The following is a 22,894-nucleotide window of genomic DNA, read 5'->3' on the forward strand; positions in this document are numbered from 1 at the left end:
TGCTCAAATGCAAATATATGCAAATTGTATCTACCTCTTCTGAGCATCAAGAACAAAAAAACACAGCTGAAGTCATCCGCACTCGGGCCACTCCCATGAACCGGCTTCAGAGCTGGCACTTCTAGACTCCACTTTCCCGCTTTTCTAGTCTATGGCCCAACTTCCCTAACTTGTTACAGTCACGGGGCCCCGCTGCCGCGTTTACCCTGCCCCCAGCTTCCTCCACGCCAACAGCTATAGCTCACACATCCCCTGCAGATCAGGGCGCTCCTCTCAATGTTCGGTGCCTGGACGGGAACTGTCCTGCACACGGAAACAAGGCCCAGCATCTCGTTTCCTCTTTGTTTAAAAATCTATTCCTTACAAGCTACAATGGTTCCAAGAACAAGGTTGTGGGTAATTATATTTTCCCTCTGCCCCATCCCATGTTGCAGAGTCAATGTGTGTAGGCCACAACAATAGTTCTAGTAGGATAGAACTGGTATGGTAGTTACGCGTGAGGTACTATGTGAGTACCTCGTAGGTATTATTTCATCTAATCCTCAAAATAACCCTACCAGGGAGGCATTATTATCTTCATTTTTGGATGAGAACACTGAGACCCAGGAAGATTATGTGTCTTGTGTAACATCACAATTTATAGAGGACGCAGGTGGGATTCAAACCCCAATGTTCACTGCAGGACTATTTACAATAGCCAAGACATGGAAGCAGCCTAAATGCTCATCGACAGAGGAATGGATAAAGAAGATGTGGTACATACATACAATGGAATACTACTCAGCCATAAAAAAGAATGAAATAATGCCATTTGCAGCAACATGGATAGGCCTAGATATTATCATATTAAGTGAAGTAAGCTGGACAGAGAAAGATAAATATCATATAATATCGCTTATATGTGGAATCTAAAAAAAAAAAAAAAGATACAAGTGAACTTATTTCCAAAACAGAAAAAAAAATCATAGAGATAGAAAACAAACTTATGGTTTGTTTTCAAACAGGAAAGGGGAATGGGGGGAGGGATAAATTAGGAGGTTGGGATTAACATATACACACTACTATATATAAAATAACCAACAAGGACCTATGGTATAGCACAGGGAACTCTACTCAGTATTCTGTAGTAACCAATATGGGAAAAGAATCTGAAAAAGAATGGATATATGTATATATATAACAATCACTTTGCTGTACACCTGAAACTAACACATTGTAAATCAACTATACTTCAATATAAAATTTTAAAAATTTAAAAAATATATCTGTAAAGATGAAAATGTAAATACTCAAATACCATAGAACTGAGAATAGAGATACACGGTGAACATGAAAGAAAAAAAAACCAGGGTGTCTGACTCCACAACAGTGTGAGGGAGGGGGGAGGTGATGCGAGTAGTCCACCTGGATGCAGGTGGAGAGAATTTTAAAATAATAATAAAACCAATTAGAAGTCAGATGGCTTTTTATTATCACCATAAGCAATTTTCAACAACGCAGTGAAGAAATATTTTTCCTCACTTGGGTGAACCACTCCCACTGTCTTATTAGGCTGGATGCTTCAATATCTGTGCCTAACATTGGTGCAGCCATAGTACAACTCTAAGGAAAGCCCAGCTGGGACACTGAGGATGGCAGAGCAAAGAGATGGAAAGACCATATGGGTTTTAAAAAAATTACTGTGGTAAAATATACATAAAATTTACCATTTTAACCATACAATTCAGGGGCATTAAATACATTTGCAATGTCATACAACCACCACCACTACCCTTTTCCAGAACTTTTTCATCATCCCACACAGAAACTTTGTACCCATGAAACATGACTCCCTATTCTTCCCTCCCCGCAGCCCCTGGTCACCTCTCTTTTTTTTCTCTATGAATTTGCCTACTCTAGGTAACTCATATAAATGGAACCGTACAATATGTGTCATTTTGTGTCTGTCTTTTTTCACTTAGCATTGTGTTTTCAAGGTTCATCCACGTTATAGCATGTAACAGAATTTTATTTCTTTTTAAGGTGGCACAATATTCCACTGTATATAAGAACTGTTGTTTTTTTTTAATAATTAATTTATTTATTTATTTTGGCTGTGTTGGGTCTTCGTTTCTGTGCGAGGGCTTTCTCTAGCTGCGGTGAGTGGGGGCCACTCTTCATCGCGGTGCGCGGGCCTCTCACCATCGCGGCCTCTCTTGCTGCGGAGCACAGGCTCCAGACGCGCAGGCTCAGTAATTGTGGCTCACGGGCCTAGTTGCTCCGCGGCATATGGGATCCTCCCAGACCAGGGCTCGAACCCGTGTCCCCTGCATTGGCAGGCAGACTCTCAACCACCGCGCCACCAGCAAAGCCCAAGAACTGGGTTTTTAGTGACACCTTTGAGGCACCATACCTTAGGGGACCTCTTCTTAGGTTAGATAGTAAGTTTTCCTTATAGTGCAAAAGTCACATGGCATTGGCTTTTCTGTTTCTTACAGCTGAAAGAATCCTGACACACAAGGCACAACTCAGGTTCTTCTGTGAAGCTCCAGGGTGGGCAATGAGACCCGCAGATGATCAAAATGGATGCTCTCCAGCATGTGGCAAAATTTTACAGAATTTCCCTGTAAGTCTGAATCTATACACGTGTACATGCGTATACACACACTCACACGACCAGGGCCACACCTTTACCTCTTCTCACCCTCAGTTTAGCTATTTTGATAATCCCTTATTACAACAGTTAATTTTAGCATAGACAGTTATTCAGTACTTAACATTTTTATTCATCATAAAAATATATATATGTAACTCCAAATCGAGTGAGACATTGTGCCTGGTGCTCTGTGGAGGAGTACAGATTGATGCCTCTTTTCAAAACACTTTTCCACAATCTCCACTGGACTTGGAAATAATCAAGCTTATTAGTCAAAGGTAAAAAATAAAAACACTTATTTAAAAATTACCATCCAGCATTAATTGGTCCAACTTTGGCAGGCAGGCAGGGCGGGTGGTTAATGTTTTATTTGTATATGAAATTGGAGATACAGGAAGCAGTGTGGCAAAAAAAAAAAAAAAAAAGAATGCTTATCATTAGAACTGAAAAAAAAAGTGAGTAGTACGCTAATATGATAGAAGGGAACTTTAACTCACCACACAATGAGAAGAATCTCATCTTTGATAAGTACTAGTAGTGGGGGAGGTTTGACTTACTTGCAGGATTATGAAACGTGTTGATTCATGACTACGAAGAGGCGGACTGTAGAAAGCTGTGAGCAGACCCTAGTGTTAGTAGGGGATATGGAGAAGTGGGAATAAAGAGAAAGAAAAACAGGGCAGAATGTTTTTCCTCAAGGGTCCCTAGAAAAAATTTTAAAAATTAAAAAATCTGAGTAAGCACGTATTGTAATATTTTTCTGTGACTATAAAAGTGTAATGGGAAGCATTAGAAATCAATTACACTGTAAACATACAATAGCCTTTCATTGTGAGCATATATATGAAGCCTCCTGCATCTATTATATTATAAAATCACGTTATACAATTCTACCTTTTTTTTTTGCTTGTTCCCTTTTCTGGTTCCTAGTTATTCACATTCTGGGAGAGGACAAAGGCCTTTACAGATTCATCAATCCAATCCTTTCTTTTCACAGATAAAGGAGGGTAAATAGCTTGCCCACGGTCCCATTCATCCTCAGTGAAAGAGACTGGGCTAGAACCACCAGGTCTCCTGATCCCCATCTGCTGCTTTTCTCATTACAACGTGACCTGATTCACACTCCGTCTCGTCCCTGGTCTGTATCTGATGGTTCTCCCTCAACCTCAGCTGGGGCAGAAGGGTTGTGAAAGACAGGACCCGGTCCTCTTGGGGCCTCTGGTTTGCTATGAGTGTGGGGCACTAGAAGAGGATGCCAGAAAACGCATCTCCCACTTCTATCCCAAGTCTGAAAGTGACCTACAACACACACACACACACACACACACACACACACACACACAGAGTCAGGCTCTGTGATCACCTAGCTGAGAAATATTTCCTTGATAGGGCATTGTGTGAGAGAGGAATGTTTAACAGCTGCCATAGGAGAGGTTATTGATTTTAAAGGAGAACATCTGGCCAAGGATACATACACCTTTCAGAAGCTCCTGGTCACACACAATGACCAACAATGGAGAGCTTCCAGCTCCAGGGGTCATGTCAACACCAGGCACGAAGTCCCTGACCACAATACCATCAAATGGGCCACTAATCAGTGGTGGGAACTGCCTCCAAATATACAAATTCCAAGAGAAAGGAAACACATTTGATTGGCTTCTTTTAAAGAGCCCTACCATTCTCACATCTATTTTGGGTTTCATATTTTTCCACACTCAACATTCTAAATGTTCTAGTCTGGCTATCCCTATTTCTGGGTGACAACACCGGGAACGCTTTATTGCAACATTCATGAGAGGTGCCTCGAAAGTGAGGGCGGTCGGATCTCTCGAGGCCATTTTCTTCTGCGGTTCCTTTGAGAACAAAATCAAAGTGTTACTGTATTTTTTAAATGTCTATCATAGAAGGTTTTGATCAAGTTCAATACGAGGAATATGAATTTAAAATATCTTTTGTTGTAATCATGAACTAGGAAAACTGTGAGAGGAAACAGAGTTCTTGAAACTGACAATTTCAAGTTTATGGAAACATCGAAAAGTACAATTCTATAGACTGTCCTGCAGAAATTTACCTTTCTTGGGCTCCATAAGTTCCTGTAAGAGTGAGGTTCTCTTTCATCTAAACTTTTCCTAGAAATATGCTTTCTCAAGTGAAGATAAATCATTTGTTTCACAAAACAAGAGCCTGCTGTGTGTTGTGTGTTCCATCTCAGGCAATAAATTGCCTTTGTACCGTATTTCTGGTCTCTTTCCATATAGCTTGCTGTATCCTATACACAGAATCCTGAAAAATCCTTTCCACTTGTGTAGGAAAGCCACGACTTTCTTCCTCCAGGGCGTTGATGGTTCGCAGAGCAAAGGGAGTCCTTTCTCGGGGCAGGGGGTTGTTCAGGGGCCGCATGGGGATGACGGAGTTGTACTTGTGCTGCCGGTTAACAGAGTTCATGAGGGACGTATAGAACTGGAACTTACACCAGGTATCTCTTAAAAAGTTTTCGGTCAATAATAAGATTGTCCAGGCAGACCCATTGACAGCATCATCCAAATTCTGTAAATGCTGCCTGCCACATGGCATCTCAGCAAAGATTATTCCAGGTTTGATGCCGAAGTCATTTTCCAGCAGATTCTGGACTCGGAGGGCTTCGTCTGTGTCTTCTTCAGCATGCAGTATCACAAATTTGAGGAACACCTCTTCTTCTTCCTCTTCTGGCATCTCCTCCACTCCCTTGGCTCCCTCCTGCTCCCCTGCTGGCATCTCCGCTGTATTGCTATGAGCAGCAGCATTACTCAGGGAGATTTCTTCAGATTTCTTGGAATCTGACTTGTGTCTTTGACTCATATCCACACTGTGGCTTCTACCCCAAGAGAGAGAAAGAGGGCAGGGATCCGTTTTAGACTTTCCGATACCCATTATAAAGATCCAAATCAGAATAGGAAAGCTTTATTTCTCAGCATTTCATTTCATTCTAAAAGGAGAAATAACAAAGCAGAATACCGTAAACTTAATCAAAACATTAAAAATGGAAAATTTCATTCACCCCGAAAACCTCAAAAAGATTATAATATAAAGTTCTCTAAGAAAGAATTGCCAAACAGATCATTGGGAAATGAAATCACTGGTCTTTTTTGAGCTTCACAAGGGCTACCACAGGTAGTCAAGGGTAAGTTAAACAGAGGGTCCAGTTTAATATAACAGGAGATATGTGGAAATTTTAAATGGTATTATAATCACACTATAAACCTCCAAATTAAAATAAATTACTTTGGTATTTTAGAGAAAAGGTACCATATCAACTCTACCCATATGGAGTTTAAATCCAACTTCTCCATAACCAAATTACTGTGTAAGCTAGAAACACGAAAACCTAAAGAAACAGAATATTCCAACATTAAATACAAAATTTATTTTTGTATCAAACACAAATACAAAACAGAATACAGATATCCTAAAGATGGCTAGCAGGCAGCTCTACTGACTCAGAAGAGAAGATCTGAAATGTCAAACGACTTGTTGCCCAGAATTCACGGGTTCAGAGCTTTTTTGTTTGTCTAGGATCAGGCCGTGTTGTAGTGGGGCTGGTGGAGAAACTATAATAAGGATTGTGAAAAGTAAGGAATATCTCTTCCAGCTAATCTTGGGAATACTTACGAAAACATTTATTCACCTAGGGAGAAATTAACATCTTGGTTTGGAAGTGAAATCTGGAAACAAAGCCTTGTGATTTTCTCCAGTGAAATTAACAAATAATCATTGTAGTCTATACTCGTTCTTTTATTTTAAAACTCCTAAATTCAGAGTGGAAGAATTAGATAGCTGTGAAAGAAACACACTCCATGTGAATCTAATTTAAATAAATCTTCAGATAATGTCGGCAGTGTTGTTAATATAACCCCCAAACAGGCAGTTTCAAGGGGGGGTTCTTTTTTTATCAAAAGACAGAAAATTTAGAATAATTATAAATTCCATGTTTTCAAACTATGGGCCCATAGGCTATATTCTAAAGCATTTTTATTTATTGTTCATTGGCAAAGACCAGAGTTCAAGAAGAAATTAGAATTTTATTCATTATGACCTAAGTAACATAGCTACATATGCCAAAATATGTCAGGTTTAGAAGCAACCATTCAGCAAAAATGGTGAAAAACTGTTATGGGAAGAAAAAACAAGGAAAAACACAGAGAATTGTTTTCTAATGTATATAAGGAGTGAAAGGGTTTGCTACTGCCTCTGAATAGTGAAGGAATTGCTGGCTATTGCCTGTCATTTATTCTGTCTGTACTTCAGGTTCTGATCCACAGTATACTGTGCCAGCCACCAAGTGGTAGTCTAAGGCATGACAACCCTCCAATGCTATTGATATCCCAATTAATAAACCTAAATGAACTCAGACTCTCTTCACTGGTTAGGATTAACTGCTGACTTTTTTATTGTATCATTAAAAAAGTTTTACTACGCAGAATTGCGAAAGAAGGTTCCCCTGAATTAAAAAAAAAAAACTATCCAGAGAAATCTATTAAAGTGTCAATTAAAATGATCTTCACTTATTCGTTGAGATAGGTTTGTTAAACCAACTTAACTTCATTATCTTAATCACCAGCTGCTGCAGATGAGTGCATGTGAAGTAATATAAAAGATTTTCACTAAAAAGTGTTGAAAACTTCTAAGGTAAAATGGTGTGTTGAGTCCAAACACAGAATCTTTTGAGATAAATAAAAATAAACAACAAAAGAATTACATTATGAAGAAAAATTACAATTTCACGTCTCATTTTTCTTAAACGCTGGTCAGCAAAAAACAGCAAAATACTCCAGAAATCTATGATGTGCTGTTCCAACTTCCAAGCACTCCTGCCCACCCCCACCCGAAGCAGACCAGCGAGGAGAAAATTAGTGACAATGTCTGAAAACTTCACCATAACCTTCTAATTTGGAGAGGAGAGTCAGGAGCTAGCCAAGGGGAAAAGATGCGGGAAGCTTTGCGCTGGAGATCTGCCTTTCCCACCACCACGTGAGTCAGAGATGGGGAAGTGGTCCAGATTCTTCACAGGGGTTCTCAAGGCTGGAAGGAAGGGGGAGAACCTGTGTTCACCCGGAGCTAATTAACTCCATCAACAAAGAGAACAGAAGGAAGGCGGGGAACGCAGAAGGAAACAGGAGAGGGGAGAAGGCTGGCACGGAGAATCCTGCGAAGTCTCTTCCGTGCTCTCCTCCTCCATCAGGGACAGTTAGCGTCAGGGTCAAAACACTGAGGTTTCAGCTCCTTCCCCTCAGCTAAGCGGGAGGAGAGTCAAGGTGGCTGCAGGGGAGAAGAACACAGGACCACTGTTCACAGGAATAAAAACGTGTGTGTGTGTGTGTGTGTGTGTGGACATTTCTTTATTTACTTTTTTAGAAGGGTAAACTTTGAAAATATTTATATGGAAAAGCCCCACTCCCATCCTTGTCTTCCCCATCCATCCTGTTGCCCCCATGGCCTCTTACTGGTGACCGCTTTTATTAGTTTTTCCTATAGCCTTCCAATATTTCCTCATGAATACATATATTTTTTCTTTCCTTTTTTTAAAAAAAAGTATTACTGTATATATACACACACACTGCCAAACAGCAGTAAGTAGGTAGGTAGATAGACAGATAGATAGTAGATGGCTTTTTCCCTTAGTAATATAACCTCAGAGCCTTCCATAGCAGCACCCGGAGAACCTCCTCTTATTTACATAATCTTCTAGCATGTGAATGTACCATAACTGTCCCGTTCTTCAATACGTGATTTGTTTCCAGTCTGCTACTATCACGAACAATGCGGCAATGAATAACTTTGTACAAAGGTCATTTATGTGCAAGGTCATCTGCAGAATAATTGCCCCAAACAGGATTTCTGTATCAAAGGACAAATGCATTTGTCATAGTGATAGATTTGGCCAAATCGCTCTCTGTAAGATTGAACCTTTTTTGGTTTTGTTTTGCTTTTCACTTGACAGAATGACACCTCCACCTCCATCCTTTGCCCCAGAAAAGATCTAAGACCAAAACTACCAATTACTATTGACCACAGCCCAACTGAGCTAATCACATCCCTTCAGGGCAACAGAAATGTGGAAAGATACAACCCATCAGGATGGAGCCCTTAAACCGAAGTTCTGAAGGGAAGATCAACAGGTCCAGGATAAGAAGGAAAGAGAGTCCAGAATGTATTCACTGTATATCTAGGCAAACGAAGGTGCCAAAGGAATCCCCCCACATTCAATAGGAGTAAGATGAAAAGAACAGCACGGCATATATGAACACTGGGCAAGTGTGCACAGATGTTACAGGAAATAAGAAAGAAGATAAAGAAGAATCAGAGCATGCGAGAGACAAATAAAAAATTCCATTCTCATTAAGACTATGTGCTCTGGAATCAGACTGCCTGAATGTAAATCCCAGCCCTACTATAAAAAAAACTGCAAGACTTTGTACAAATTACTGTACGTATATCTCTGTGCTTTGATTTCATCATGTGTAAAATGGTGATAATTATAATACCTACCTTTAAGGTTTTTACAAAGATCAAATGGCTTAGAAGAGTGCTCCATAAATGTTAGCAGTTAATATTGTTATTAAATACATAACAAAGAAGCCAAAGAAAACTTTACGGTTTTACTTTAGTAGCAATAAGAGAAGGCAGAACTAAGCTGTGTGCCTACAGGGGGGTGAGTGGATGTGGCAGAGGACACCTGCAGAAGTTCCCTTTGACTGTTTCATTGTTCTCAGTAAAAGAGGAAGCAAAACCCCTTCCTTAGGACTGCCCCAAACCTCAATCTCATTTTGTAGTATAAATGATACAGGATGGAGCCCATTGGGGTGAGATTACCGTGTCCACAAGGTTATTATTCTTCCTCAGCCCTACCCAATGCTGATTAGTGTCTGTGTGTACTCTTGCTCCCAGCAGAAGACTTCCGTGGCTGGAAGACAGTCAGGGCAGCACCCGTTGGGTCCTATCCCAGGACAGCCCCTCTCCATGCAGAAATTTCCCAGGAGGTTCCTCAGGGTGGTTACAGCCATCAGCCCTCTCTCCCCTGTCCCAAACTAAAAAGTGAAACATCAGTGTGAATTTCTCTTTCATACAAAGTTTACTTTCCTCACCAAGACCTTTGTGAGAGTCAACTGTATGTGTCAGCTGGGCTAGGCTATGGTGCCTAGTTGTTTGGCCAAACACCAGTCCAGATGTCGCTCTGAAGGTATTTTTTAGGTGAGACTGACATTTAAAGCAGTAGACTTTAACTGTAAAAATAATGAATCACTATGCTGTATACCTGAAACTAATATAATACTGTATTAATCAACTATATTTCTATTTTAAAAAATAAATAAAGCAGTAGACTTTGAGTAAAGATTACCCTCCATAGTGTGGGTGGAACTTACTCAATAAGTGAAGGCCAGAGCAATACTGAGGTTCCTCAAAGAAGAAGGAATCCTGCCTTGGGACGGCAACATAGAAATTCCACCTGAGTTTCCAGCCTTCAGACTCAAGACTGCAAAGTCATCTCCAGCCTGTTTCTAGCCCTGCAGATTTGGGACCTGCCAGCCTCGCCAGTCACATGAGCCAATTCCTTAAAATGAATCTCCCACCCTCCCTCCTCTCTCTCTATAAAACCTATTGGTCCTGTATCTCTGAAAAACCCAAATGCAACCCTCCTTAAAAGTCTGTTGCCCTAGAATTAAGAGTTACTGTTTCCATTTAAAAAAAATTTTGACCACTTGGGAAGAGAGGCTCCCAAAAAGCAGTAAGTAAAACAATGATCAGTAATAATTTGATAATAAAATACATATGCATAAACCATTTTCAACCTGTCCATGTGTTTACCACAGAAAAAGCTTATGCGTTTAAATCACTGCCTCTGAAATGTAACACATTTAACAAACATTTAGGCATCTAGTTCTTGGATCCTTTAGCCCCGGAGAACTTTTTCCTACCTGAATAGCACCATCTTGTGGGAAATACATACAAAATTAATAGTTTCTTTGCTTAATTCAATTAATAAATAGGTTTTGTCATTATTAATAAGGGTTGTTGAAAACTTACTCTGCACCAAGACCTGCTGGGTTTTAGGGATGTGGACCCAGGATAAGCAGATAATTAGGACTCACTGCACTGGTGCTTCATTCAAATAACAGGTGCTACCAGAGCACTCAGGATGGACACGCAGTGGGGAGCACTGCATCAGTAAGGCCGAGAGGCGGACGGTTTCCAGGCAGTGGGAGCACCATTTGCAAAAAAAAAAAAAACACTGAAGCACCAGAGGGCACAGTGTATTAGGATCATTTTGCTGTTACAATAACCTAGATGAGAAAGCAGAGCCCTGAACTAAGGAAGTTATGGTGGAGATGAAGATATGTAGGAGGTGCCAGGGGTTGGGAGGGTGACGGAGAAAGAAGGATCAAGTATGCTTCCCAAGTCTATGCCTTGTTACATTCGCTGAGTCGTTTGCTGAGACAAGCAGGGTGGGGGTTGGATGTAGTTGACCAGTTCATCCAGTTTGGGACACAGGGAGCTTAGGGTGCCTGTGACCTGGAACAGGAGCTGTCCAATGGGTACTTACACATGTAGGTCCGAGGCTGAGGAGAGCATCTTGATGGGAGATAAGAGCTTGACACTAGCTCAAATCTGTAACTGAAGTAGAAAGAAAAGAGAAGGAAGAGAGCTGAAGACAGAATCAATGCCTGAGGAGCACCTGGAGGAGGGGGGGGCCATAAAGGAGAGGGAGGAGTGGCACCTGGGCAGCAGGAAAATCAGGCAAAGAATCCGGAAGCCAAGGCAAGAGAGTACCTCGAGCAGTGGTCAGCGTCCAAGGCATTGAGCCCCTTGAGGTTCTCCGGAGCAGTTACAGGGGATGGTGGGAGTCACCAGTATGCTCAAGAGTCTAGAGGATGAGGATGAGGGGGCGGGGGAGGGGAAAGCTTAGCTAAGAAGGAAAGAAGCCAACAGCTACAAACGAACATAGGGTGGGGAGAGGATTTCATGAAGAGAGGAGAAACTCAGAATGCTTGGGAACGGAGGGAACTGGCTAGTAGAGAGAAAGAATGAAAAGTATGGATGGGAGCTTCTTAGAGCCGAGCTGTTCTCCTCTTGGTCACTGGGCAGCTCTCTCTCCTACTCCCCCTTTCCCTGGGAGAGGAGAGAGGCCACCTAACTCCTGAGGGTGCTAGGTCCCGGGCTAATGTCTGTGATGAATACTGCAGATGATGCGGTGACCTACAGGACTTTGGGTTTTAGCTTCTTGGCAGAAGGTGAGTGTGCACTTTGCTTTTCTTTATCAGGGATGGCTGCATTATATTGGAAGAGAGCACATTTCTTGCTATCATCGTCTGGAGGTTTAGGTATGGAAAGAAGGGAAGGTACGGATGTTAAGTAGACAAAGGGGCGTTCTGTAACAGATCCTGCAGATTTGCTCACGCAAAACTTATTCCAACTTCCTTTTAGTGAACCTTCCTGTACTTCCTGTACCACAAGTACTAAAAGCTCCATTTCCTAGACTTCCTTGAAGCTAGGGTTCTGGATGTAATTTAAGTTCTGCCAATCAGATGTACTTACTAGTCTGAGTTAAATATGAAGGGAGGCAGAGCATGAGGCAGTGACTTTGCTGGTTAAGACTAGCAGGGTTGGTGTGATTCAGAGCTGGCAGCTTGCTGATCTGGCAGGAGGTTTCGTGGTTGTGGCAAAAGCTCCAGCTCCGGACTTCCCTGGTGGCGCAGTGGTTAAGAATCCGCCTGCCAATGCAGGGGACACGGGTTCAAGGCCTGGTCCGGGAAGATCCCACATGCCGCGGAGCAACTGAGCCCGTGCGCCACAACTACTGAGCCTGCACTCTAGAGACCGCGCACCACAACTACTGAGCCCACATGCCACAACTACTGAAGCCCGTGCTCCGCAACAGGAGAAGCCACCGCAATGAGAAGCCCGCGCACCGCAACGAAGAGTAGCCCCCGCTTCCCGCAACTAGAGAAAGCCCGCACACAGCAAGGAAGACCCAACACAGCCAAAAATAAATAAATAAATAGATTTTTAAAAAGCTCCAGTGCCACTAGACCAGTTCGGTAGGTGGTGGTCTGAGGTATTCCTAGAAACTCAATCTGGACTCTAGCTCTTCAACTTACCCAGTGATACTGTACATTTTGTAATATCCTCTAATGTACACGTTTCTGCTTAAACTAGCTATAGTAGACTCTGTTCTCTGCAACAAAACTATGATTGATACAACATCCAAATCCAGGCCAGGGAACTACAGCAGGTCAGCAGCAAAACATGGTCTGCCACCTGTTTTTATAAGTAAAGTTTTACTGGAAGACAGCCATGCCCATTCATTTCTGTATTGCCTATGGCAAATTTCATGCTACAGAGGCAGAACTGAATAGTTCCAACAGGAGCCGTGTGGCCTGTATCACCCATTGTATTCATTGTCAGGACCCAACAGAATAGACCTGAGCCAGCCAGACAAGGAACATGTAGACTTTTCTTTCAGGCTTCTTCACACTGGAAATATTTTATTAAAATAAAATCCCAACTAGGGTGATCAATATCTTCAGGAATAGGATGGGTAGAATTTGAATCCACCTGTTCTTTACTGAAATAACATTATTGAGAGTCAGCTGTCATTTATTTATTTTCTTCTTTTGGGGCTTGCACAGAATCCATAAGGATAGCAAAGGCCCAGTGTAAAGGAAAGGATTAATTATCAAATATTACCCATTGATACTTACAGTCTAACTAAGCTAGTGCCTGTATTTTTCATTTTAGGTACCAAAGCTTGCATTAGAAATGTTAGGGATCTGTAGGAGTCTAAAACCCTGTATCTTCCCTTCATGGCTCTAGTCACACTACAATTAATTACATGTTTGAGTATCTGCTTAGTTTCTCATCTTTCCCATTAGACTGTAAACTAACACCAAATCTGTCTTGCTTGTCACTGTATCTCCAGAGTCTTGCACATAGACAGCATTCAACAATACCTTCTGAATGAATGAATGAATTAGACAATTCCAAATATAAGACCTAACACAGTTTTTCAAGTTGAGAGATAGCTGAACAGATAGTTCTTTATCATCCCTAGTATATAAATTATTGACTCAATCAGAATAGGGACCAGCCTATCCAAATGTATGGATTTTTTAATGAGAAATTACGTTACATTTTTAAAAACGGTGTGAATATAAATATGGTACATTTATTTCAAGATACAGCTCCAGGGTCATATTTGGCTGAATGCATTTCCTTTGATCTCCAGGTTGAGTTAAGTACTCCTCCTCCGGCTGCCCATAATATCCTGCTCATATTTCTTTTTTCTTTTTTTTTTTTTTTTTTAAGTCTTTATTGAATTTGTTACAATATTGCTTCTGTTTTATGCTTTGGTTTTTTTGGCCATGAGGCATGTGGGATCTTAGCTCCCCAACCAGGGATCGAACCTGCACCACCTGCATTGGGAGGCGAAGACTTAACCTCTGGACTGCCAGGGAAGTCCCTCATATTTCTTATAATATGTATCACACAGCACTTTTAACTTGTCTTCCTTGCTGGCCTGGGAGGTAGCTTCCACCTCATTTTCCCAGACTTCTCCACCATGGAAAATGGCGCCATCATTTGCCCAGTTACAACAGCCAGAAACCTCAGGCATCACTGACACTTTCTCCTTCCACTCCTACACTTTCACTTCCAAGCTGTCAGCAAGCCAACCTGCAAAACCCATCTCAAAATGTTCCACTTCCCTCTCCACTGCATTTTCACTCTAGATCAACATCTCTCCCCTAGTCTACTACACTGCTCCTTCCTAATCGGTCTCCTATAGCCACTCTTGGTCAGTCTAATCCATTCTCCACTCAGCAGCCACAACGATCTTTTTTAAGTACATACAACTGATCAAATTACTACCGTTTACACCCCTGCAATGGGTTCCTACTGCTCTTAGAATCAAAATTTCTTAATATGGCAAGAATGTCCTGCAGGATCCGGCTCCTTCAGCTCCAAGCTTATCTCGTGCTTCTCTTCCCTCTGCTCCCCCAGTTCCCTACATGTGTGTCTTTTTTTTGTTTCTCAAACTTGCTCAGCTTTCTCCTGTCACAGGATCTATGGAAACATTTTATTGCAATTCTGAAGTATGAGTTACATGACTGTATTTCCTTATTAGAGAACTTGTACATAGTATCATAGGCTAGCCAACATTCTATTGGAGGTACACAATCAAAATGTTCAAAAAGTAGGGAATGGCAACATAAACTATGTCGTATTATTCATATGATTGAACCCTATTAAATCATCAAAATGTTTACAAATGTTACGCATTATTTTAACGACATGAAAAATGCTTCCATAACAATAAGTGAAAAAAATAGACTATAAAATAAAATATACTGTAAAACTTTGTAAAAACAAACTATAGAGAAAATAGATTGGAATGAAGTATACCAAAAAGTTAACATTGGTTAGCTGTGTATGGTAGATGTGTGAATGTACATGTATCTATATCTATACACCCTTTTTCTACAATGATAATGTAATGTGGAAAAAAAAAGATTTCTTAGTAAATACATTATTCTCTAGATTTCGTTTTTAAATAGAGGTCACATTCACTTAATGCCTCAAATAGTATATACTTTATGTGCCATATCTGCACATTTGGGATGGGTTGAGCTCACCTCCAGGTTTAACTCTGTTTGATCTCCTGTTTTTGTTTATCTATATGCAAATTTTCCAATAGTCTGGATTTGCTAACTCTAAACCCAACAGGGGTCCTCCAATATCTTACTTAATTACACATACTAGAAGGCAGACTATTCATCTCCACAGTACCTAAAACAGGTCCTTGAGCAAGTAAATGTTTAATTAATTTTTAAAAAATTGCTTCTATCAGGTAGAAAAACAAAAATACACAAACTGGTCTTCCCCTGAGCACTGTCTTTTTCATCTGTGGAGCCTGTCTCTTTTCTCAGCTGCTAGGAAGGTCCAGGTCGATGAGTGCTGTCTAATCAACATACAGAAGCTTGGGGCGGGAGATTTGACCATGATTTCACTCATGGCTTTCCTTTAACCCTCCTACTCTTTGTTCCATATTCCAAATCCCTTTATTTTAAAATTTTATTTAATCTTCTATTGTATATGTTTATTCAAGCATCTGAAATCCCAACTCTGAAATGAGAAAAAAAAATTTTTTCTGTTCTTTTAAAAGAGAGGAAGGTATTGGGTTGGCCAAAAAGTTCATTCAGGTTTTTCTGTAAACTTTTTGGCCAGCCTAATAGTACCTATTCTACTGGTAACATCACAGAACTAGTTCCTTGGGATTAAAATAAGAAATAAACATGATGTAAATTAAACGGTCTTTTATTTCCCAACAGCTTTTCGTGAAGATGAAAATATTGCTTTTCATTTCCATTCCCACATATTTTAAAAAGAGAACTGAATCTTGCTATGATTCTTGTTATTCTGACACTGGCTCAGTCACTACACAACTTAAAGACGTGTATAATATTCTCTGAACAAGTGCCTTCATTTTTCTTCTTCCCATTAAAACTACCTGTTACTGGTACCACTCAACAAGGTTCTGAATCAGAGACTACTGCTTCCCACTGAAGCAAAGGAATTGAAAAAAAAATATTGCATATTCTTTCCAGTAAACAGAGTATTTCCCTTTCATTTTCTATATTTAAGAATGAGAACTAGCCTTAAAGGGCAAACCTTCTCCAAACCAGGAACAACATTTTATAAAAGGGCAAACTTGTACATCTTATCAAAGTGAGACTCAAGAGAAAGCTGCTTGTGCACTTTCAATATTAGAGAGTCCTAGCAACCAATAAGGATTTAACGGTGCCATAAGCTTCGTGGAATATTAGAGAACAGCGTTCAGTATCTAACAGCCACCAACCCAGAGGATCAGTGACAAGATGTTACCAGGACTAAGGCAGTAACCCCTGAGACAGTATCTGAACGGGGGAGTGAGGAAAGTGAAGGTGTACAGCCTGCCATGGCCTAGCAGAGGCCTGCTGCAGGCAAGGAGAACAGCAGCAAGATCAGAGCCACTCCAGCTGAGGGCGGGGCGGGGTGGGGGCAGGGCGGGGACGGGGCGGGGGTGGGGGGGGGGACGGGTGGGAAGCAGAGGATAAGACCAGGGAAGCAGTCAGGGGTGAGATGACACAGGGCTTTGAGCCATCGTAAGAATTTGGTTTTTATGATTCTGATGAGAAGCCACCAGAAGGTTTTGAAGGGAAGTGAAAGTTCTGATTAGATATTTTAAAAAAAAAACCACTGCTGTTTGGAGAAACACTATAGAGAAGCAAGGGTAGAAGCTGGAAGACCAAATCAGAGTCTTCACAGTTGTCCAGTAAAAGAGAATTGTGGTTTGTGTTAGAGAGGGCACATAATATGTGGTCGAACTTGAGCTATCTTTTCAAGGTAGAGTCAACAGTTTGGTGGATGCTTGGATGTGGGGTCAGAGCTGAAAAGAGGAGTCGATGACGATCCCTAGAGTTTCAGCCTCATTGAATGGCAGTAACATTTCCTGTGATAAGGAAGGTAAGTGAGGGGCAAACAGAAGAGGACTGTGTGGGTGTGTATCAGTAATTCTGTTTGGACACACTACATTTAAATGCTGATCAGACTTCCCAGTGGAGATGTTGAGCAAATAGCTAGACACATGCGCCTAGAGCTCAGGACAGAAGTAAAACTAGAAAGAAAAATTTGGAAGTCATCAGCTTATAGATGTTATTTATAGTCATGAAATATGGCTTGGGATAGAAATTGCCTTGGGAGAAAGTTATGGCTCAAAAGAGAATATGGCCAAGAACCAAGCACTGTGGCAGTCTAACAGTGGTTGAGAAAAGAAGGAAAAGCCTGGAGACACAGAAAGAGTGACCAGTGAGGTGAAAGGAAATGCAGAAGAAGGTGGTGGTGACCTGGAAGCCAAATGCAGAAAAAATATCAAGGAGGAGGGAGCGAACAACTGTGTCATAGGAGGTGGAAATGTACACAGACACTGGATTTCACAAGTGACATGGGGGTGATGGAGACAAAAAGCCTGAGATGAGAGTGTGGAGGAGGAAACAGGAGGAGCAGAAATAAAGGCTTGGAGGCAAGTCTTTCAAAGACCTTTTTCTGGTTCTCTTTCTTTTCTTTCTTTCTTTTGTCTTTTTAAGTAAAAGGGAGCAAAGAAATGGGTGGGACCTAGGAGGAGACATTTGGTCTAGCGGGGATTATTTAAAGGCAAGTGATTTATCAGCAGGTATTTGTTAAACGAATAAATTTAAAAATACCACAGGGAGCCAATGATTCAACAGATGAGGTGCAAAACATCCAACATACAGCTGGACATCTGACTAACATTTACTTTGTTTCAGGAGAATGTAAGGCATTATTCTATATATGCCCATCTACTTTCTGATTTCAGTGAGACATAAAATGAAGTTGCTTATCTCTATAACCAACGCACTATTTAAGATTATTTTTAAAGACTTTTAAAACCAAAGTTTACTGCCATGAAAAACTGGAGAGGTCCTAACTAACAAAATTCTGAAAACAAGCTCACAGCTGCCAGCCCAAATTATTTCTATCCAAATTAGCTTTGGGACAAGATCCCAAATCAGCAAACCAAAACCAAAACTTTCAGCACTGGCTCAAGTGTGCCTGGCGGAGGCTCCCACAGAACCTTTAAGCCCTCTGAGACGCTGGGCTCTTTGCTTAGGGTTCTGAGGTTTCTCTAAAAGATAGGTTTCCTAGTCAAAATGACACTTACAAGACAGGCAGAGAGTTGCGGGGTCCTCCCTTCAGAGCGAGGCAACTCTGCTGGAAGGACGGCCGGCTCGCCCACCCCCGCGCCCGCCCGGCCCCCAGCCCACCCGCCCGGGCGCCCGCTACTTGCCGGGGAGGCGAGCGGCGCAGCACCTCCGCCACGGGTCCGTCCTCCTCGCCCGCCGAGCGCTGCGCGACTTCCCGTGGGGGTCGGGAAGGAGAGGCGGCCGGTCCACTGCGCGCCGCAGACCCCGCCCCACGCCCGCGGCCCGGCGCCGCGCGAGGCGGGGCGTGCGGAAGTCAGGGGGCCGCCGAGCCCCCTCCCCTCGGCGACGCGCCGCCACTTAACCCTTGCAGGTCGACCCCGCCGGAGGGAGTCTGGGCTTCACGAGGCTGGAAGTCTCTGGGCGGCGGGAAGGAGAGGGCGAGAGGGCGGGAGGGCGGAGGAGGGGAACTCGCGCAGGGTAATTGTCCCTGCGCTGCTTTTTTTTTGTTTTGTTTTTTTTAATGTCCCTTGAGGCCCGACTTGGAGGCCCGGAAGGAAAGGGACTCAGCTGTCTGTTCCTTACAGACGTGAGTGCGGGCGTGGGAGCTGCAGTCGCTGCCTCCGCGCCTACCTAGCGCGCCCAGGAGCCTGCAGCGGAGCCCGGGGCTCACAACAGAAGCCCCTAGACTCTAAAGGAAGGAAACAGCCAGTCTCACCCAAACAAACCCTCTAAGACCCTTCCCGAGGTACAGCGACTCTCCGGGTCCTCCAAGTTGGTCCCTTGGCTCTTCCTTTCTCTTTGGGGTTCTCTCACTGACTACTGCTGCAGTCAACCACATCCCTGGTTGGGGGTGGTGGCGTATCAGTACCTCCTCACTCTCAACACCAGCCAAAAGCCACCTTGAGAAAGATTCCTTTCTCAGATTCTTTTGAACAGCCGAAACAGACTGGAACTCCGCAGAATAGTTAGGGAGAACAGGAAAGCAACCAAGTAATTCTAAGAAGGATAAAATGCCTGATAAAGCCAAATATGTTATCCTACCATATCTATCTCAGGCTCCCAATCCCAGTCATTCCCAAAGAACCCAGTTCAGAAACCACTTACCCCCCACCCAACCCCACCCCCCCCCCCGCCTTCTTTTCAGGCACTCCCTACTCACTGCCAAAGGAGGAGAACCCCATTACTAAACGTCAGAGAAGACAATGAATAGTACATTGGAATTGAAGGCCCATACCTGGATCTCAGAGGCTTACTACTGGTAGAGCTAAGTTATTTTCTCTTCCTCTCCCCCCCTACTTAGCATGAGGATGGGCCATTGAAGGTGGCACTGGCAGACAGTAATTACTTGGTGAAATGCCCTATTAAGCATCATGTCAACACAATTCATTATGCACTGACAGCTGGTTTCTCCTCCTCCCTCTATTTTTTCAGATAAACAGTGGCCTCCCTGTTACTAAATCTGGTACTTTTTGTTGCCTTCATTTCCCCTTCATTTCCTAATCTCCCTTTGGCAATTGACAAGGTTGATCATTGTCTCCTCCATATACTCTAGTTCCTTGGTATTAACAACCCGTGGGGGCTTCATACTCATCCTACTTGTTAAAATTCTTCTCTTTCAGTCTCTTCTGCCTATTCCTCTTCCTCTGGCAACCCTTCATACCACTGCTTTCTAAACTTTTTCATTGAAATATCACTAATGACAAATGCGATAAACATTTACTTCCCCGTTCATCACCCACATCACATGCATAAGTGAACCTAAAGTCACTAATGTCAAGGGCAAATTTACTTGAATTGTCTCATTTTATGTTTTAAATTGCTCCAAATTTTGCATTGTTCTTCATAAATATTCACATGTTGTACTAAAAAAAAATTTCAAATTGGTTACAAGTTAAATTTTTCTCCCCAAATTATCAAGTATACATGTCAAGAAAATGCACCAATCACTTATGCCACAAATATTTAGAGTCTTCTAAAGGCACTAGGGATACAGTGTGAACAAGACAAAGATGGCCCCAGTCCTCATGGAGATTGTGCAGTCTAGAGCAGGAGACAGAGGACAGACATTGTGTACAATTTCAGATCCATTCATTGAAAAGAATGAATGAATGGAAGAAAGCAGAGTAAAGTGGGGAGGAGTGCTAATTAAGTCAGGAAAGAGATGGCTTCTCTGACATGTAAAACGTTTTTCCTGTGGCTTCATACCCTTGAAACCCTTGGCATTCAATGCTCGTGTTTTCAGGGTCTTGATCCACTGTCCTCTTTCGCTTACTCTACCATTTCCCTGGATATCTTACATATGTCCATCAGACTCACAGCTCAATCAGTAAGGATATAAATGATTTGAACATGATTAATGAACTTGACCTCATTGACAGATACAGATTATGGCACCCAATACAATTTCAGAACACATATTCTTTTCACATACATATGGAACATTAACAAAATCAGGCCATGTTTTTGGCCATTGAGCAAGTCTCCACAAAGCAAATAAAAACAAATCAAAAGACTGAAATAATATGAATGTGTTCACTAACCACTAATCTGAAAAACAAAAACAAAAACGAGAAAAGCCCCTATATGTCTGGAAATTAAAAGACACATTTCAAAATAAGCCATGAATCAAAAAATAAATCACGTCAGAAATCATAAAATATTTCAATTTGAATATTCCTAAAAATACTAAATATCAAAACTTGTGGGATATAGCTAAAATACAATGAGAGGGAAATTTCTAGTCTTAAATGGGCATATCAGAAAACAAAGCCAGGAAGTCAACTGTCTAAACAACCACATCAAGAAATTAGGGAAGAAAAAATACCCAGGAAATGAAATCCAAATAAAAAGATAAAAATGATAAAAATAAGACCAGAAATTCAAGATTAGAAAAATAACAGAGGATCCACAAGAGCAAAAGATGGTTCTTTGAAAAATACTAATAAAATTAATAAACAGCTGGTAAAACTAGTCAGCAAAAAAAGAGAGAGAAGACACAAATAATACTAGAAATAAAAAGGAAACATCACCACAGATCATGACATTTAAAATATGAAAGATACTAACAACTTCATTCCAATAAGCTATTTAGATGAAATGAACTGAGAGAGAGAGTTATCCATGTGTCTGTTATGTTCCTCTATGTCTTACTGAGTACGTGCAAGACCCTGACTACTCTTTACCTGAGCCATTTCTTAGGGTAGCACTTACAGTGAGCAACCTTGAGATCTGAGGTACTGTCTCCTTCCAGGGCAGAGAACAAGCTTGCTTACTGCTTGCTACGAAAGTGGTGGATTCCTTAAGCTCAGTGTTCCTCAGATGTGACACAGACCCACTGCATGTGTAGCACGGACCTGGGCCTCGTGTCACCCACAGGGGGCTTGTGAGCAAGAGGAACCACTGCAAATATGCTGATAGTAGTGCCGCTTGCTGTGTCATGAGTAACAAAATCCTCTGTCTCTGATCCGGGAGTTTTGTGTCTTCTGTCAGAATCCATGAAACAGTAATAGGCTAACTTATTAGATTGTAAGTGGGGTAAAATCAAATCCCAGACCTGACAAAATGGATAGGAGGGACTGCTAGTGACAGTGAAGATACCATCAAATTCTCTCCCCCCAAAACAAATATAAACTGGACAAAATTGTCAAAAACAATCATTTGAGGGCTCTGGAAATTGACCAAAGGAAAGCAACAAATTGAGAATCATTTATTCACTTTAAAAAACTCTGCTGAATTTTGGGTAGGAGTAGTGGGAATCTGCGGCATTCTAACCAGAAGCTGCTCTTATCTCCCAATCCCCAAAATACTCCTCAGCTTTGCTGGGGCAACAGTGCTACCAGCATGAGGCCAGCAATGAAAGCCAGGAGCCCCACAGCTGGAGGGAGCCAACTTGACTTGGTAGAGTAGAGGGCAAAAAGTCCATACCCAGTGGTGCTGTCAAGAAAAATTGCAAACTTGGGAGGAAATAAATGGAGAAAGCCCATAGCTGTTAGCCTGAAGTCGTGATCTCACGTGAGGTGTGCAGCAGACCAGTGGACTGGCCAAAAATTTAACAGGGAGATCCTGGAAATGAGAGAGCCACTGAGGGTCAAGATCAGCGCTTCACTTATCTCTGAGTGACTGGGAGGCTACATGTACAAAGGGAGACACAAGCTTGCCCCTACAAGCCTGCCCCTGCAGATATCTGCATTTGAACCCTGGTTCTAGCACTAATTGTGTGACCTTTGTCAAGTCAATTTAACTGTTCTGTGCGTCAGTTTCTTAATCTGTAAAATGGGAAAAAGCCGTTTTTTTATATAATTATAATAAATAATTATAATAAATATAATTTATTTACTTGAGAGAAGTAAATAAATTATATTGAATGCAGAACACAGTACAGCAGGCAACAGTATTACAAAAGTATTTACTATTATTACTTCTCAAAATGTGGTTTAAAAACACTTGCCTCAGAATTCTGGAGGGATGTCCAAGATTCAATCCAGGTGTACTGAATCAAAGTCTCAGGTTCAGGGGAAGGAACCTG

General features: G+C 41.8%; 1 protein-coding gene across 2 annotated transcripts; it reads right to left on the minus strand.

Moving 5' to 3' along the window:
• Window positions 1-1,447: 1,447 nt before the first annotated feature.
• Window positions 1,448-18,726, minus strand: TICAM2 (TIR domain containing adaptor molecule 2). Of its 2 annotated transcripts, none has more exons than XM_059916908.1 (2): window positions 18,513-18,726; window positions 1,448-5,489 (listed from the first exon to the last, which is right to left on the minus strand). In XM_059916908.1, exon 2 carries the CDS (start codon window positions 5,471-5,473, stop codon window positions 4,844-4,846), a length of 630 nt encoding a protein of 209 aa, XP_059772891.1. In that variant the 5' UTR covers window positions 5,474-5,489; window positions 18,513-18,726; the 3' UTR covers window positions 1,448-4,843. The 2 variants fall into 2 exon arrangements, with proteins under 2 accessions (XP_059772891.1, XP_059772890.1); XM_059916907.1 differs by having other exon boundaries at window positions 1,448-5,600.
• Window positions 18,727-22,894: the final 4,168 nt, after the last annotated feature.

Source organism: Balaenoptera ricei, chromosome 3, assembly GCF_028023285.1.
Source record: "Balaenoptera ricei isolate mBalRic1 chromosome 3, mBalRic1.hap2, whole genome shotgun sequence".
NCBI classification, from domain to species: domain Eukaryota; kingdom Metazoa; phylum Chordata; class Mammalia; order Artiodactyla; family Balaenopteridae; genus Balaenoptera; species Balaenoptera ricei.

What these genes read in the sequence shown, in the direction of transcription:
- TICAM2 (XM_059916907.1), bottom strand. Translation starts at nt 5,545, where the DNA reads ATGGGTATCGGAAAGTCTAAAACGGATCCCTGCCCTCTTTCTCTCTCT.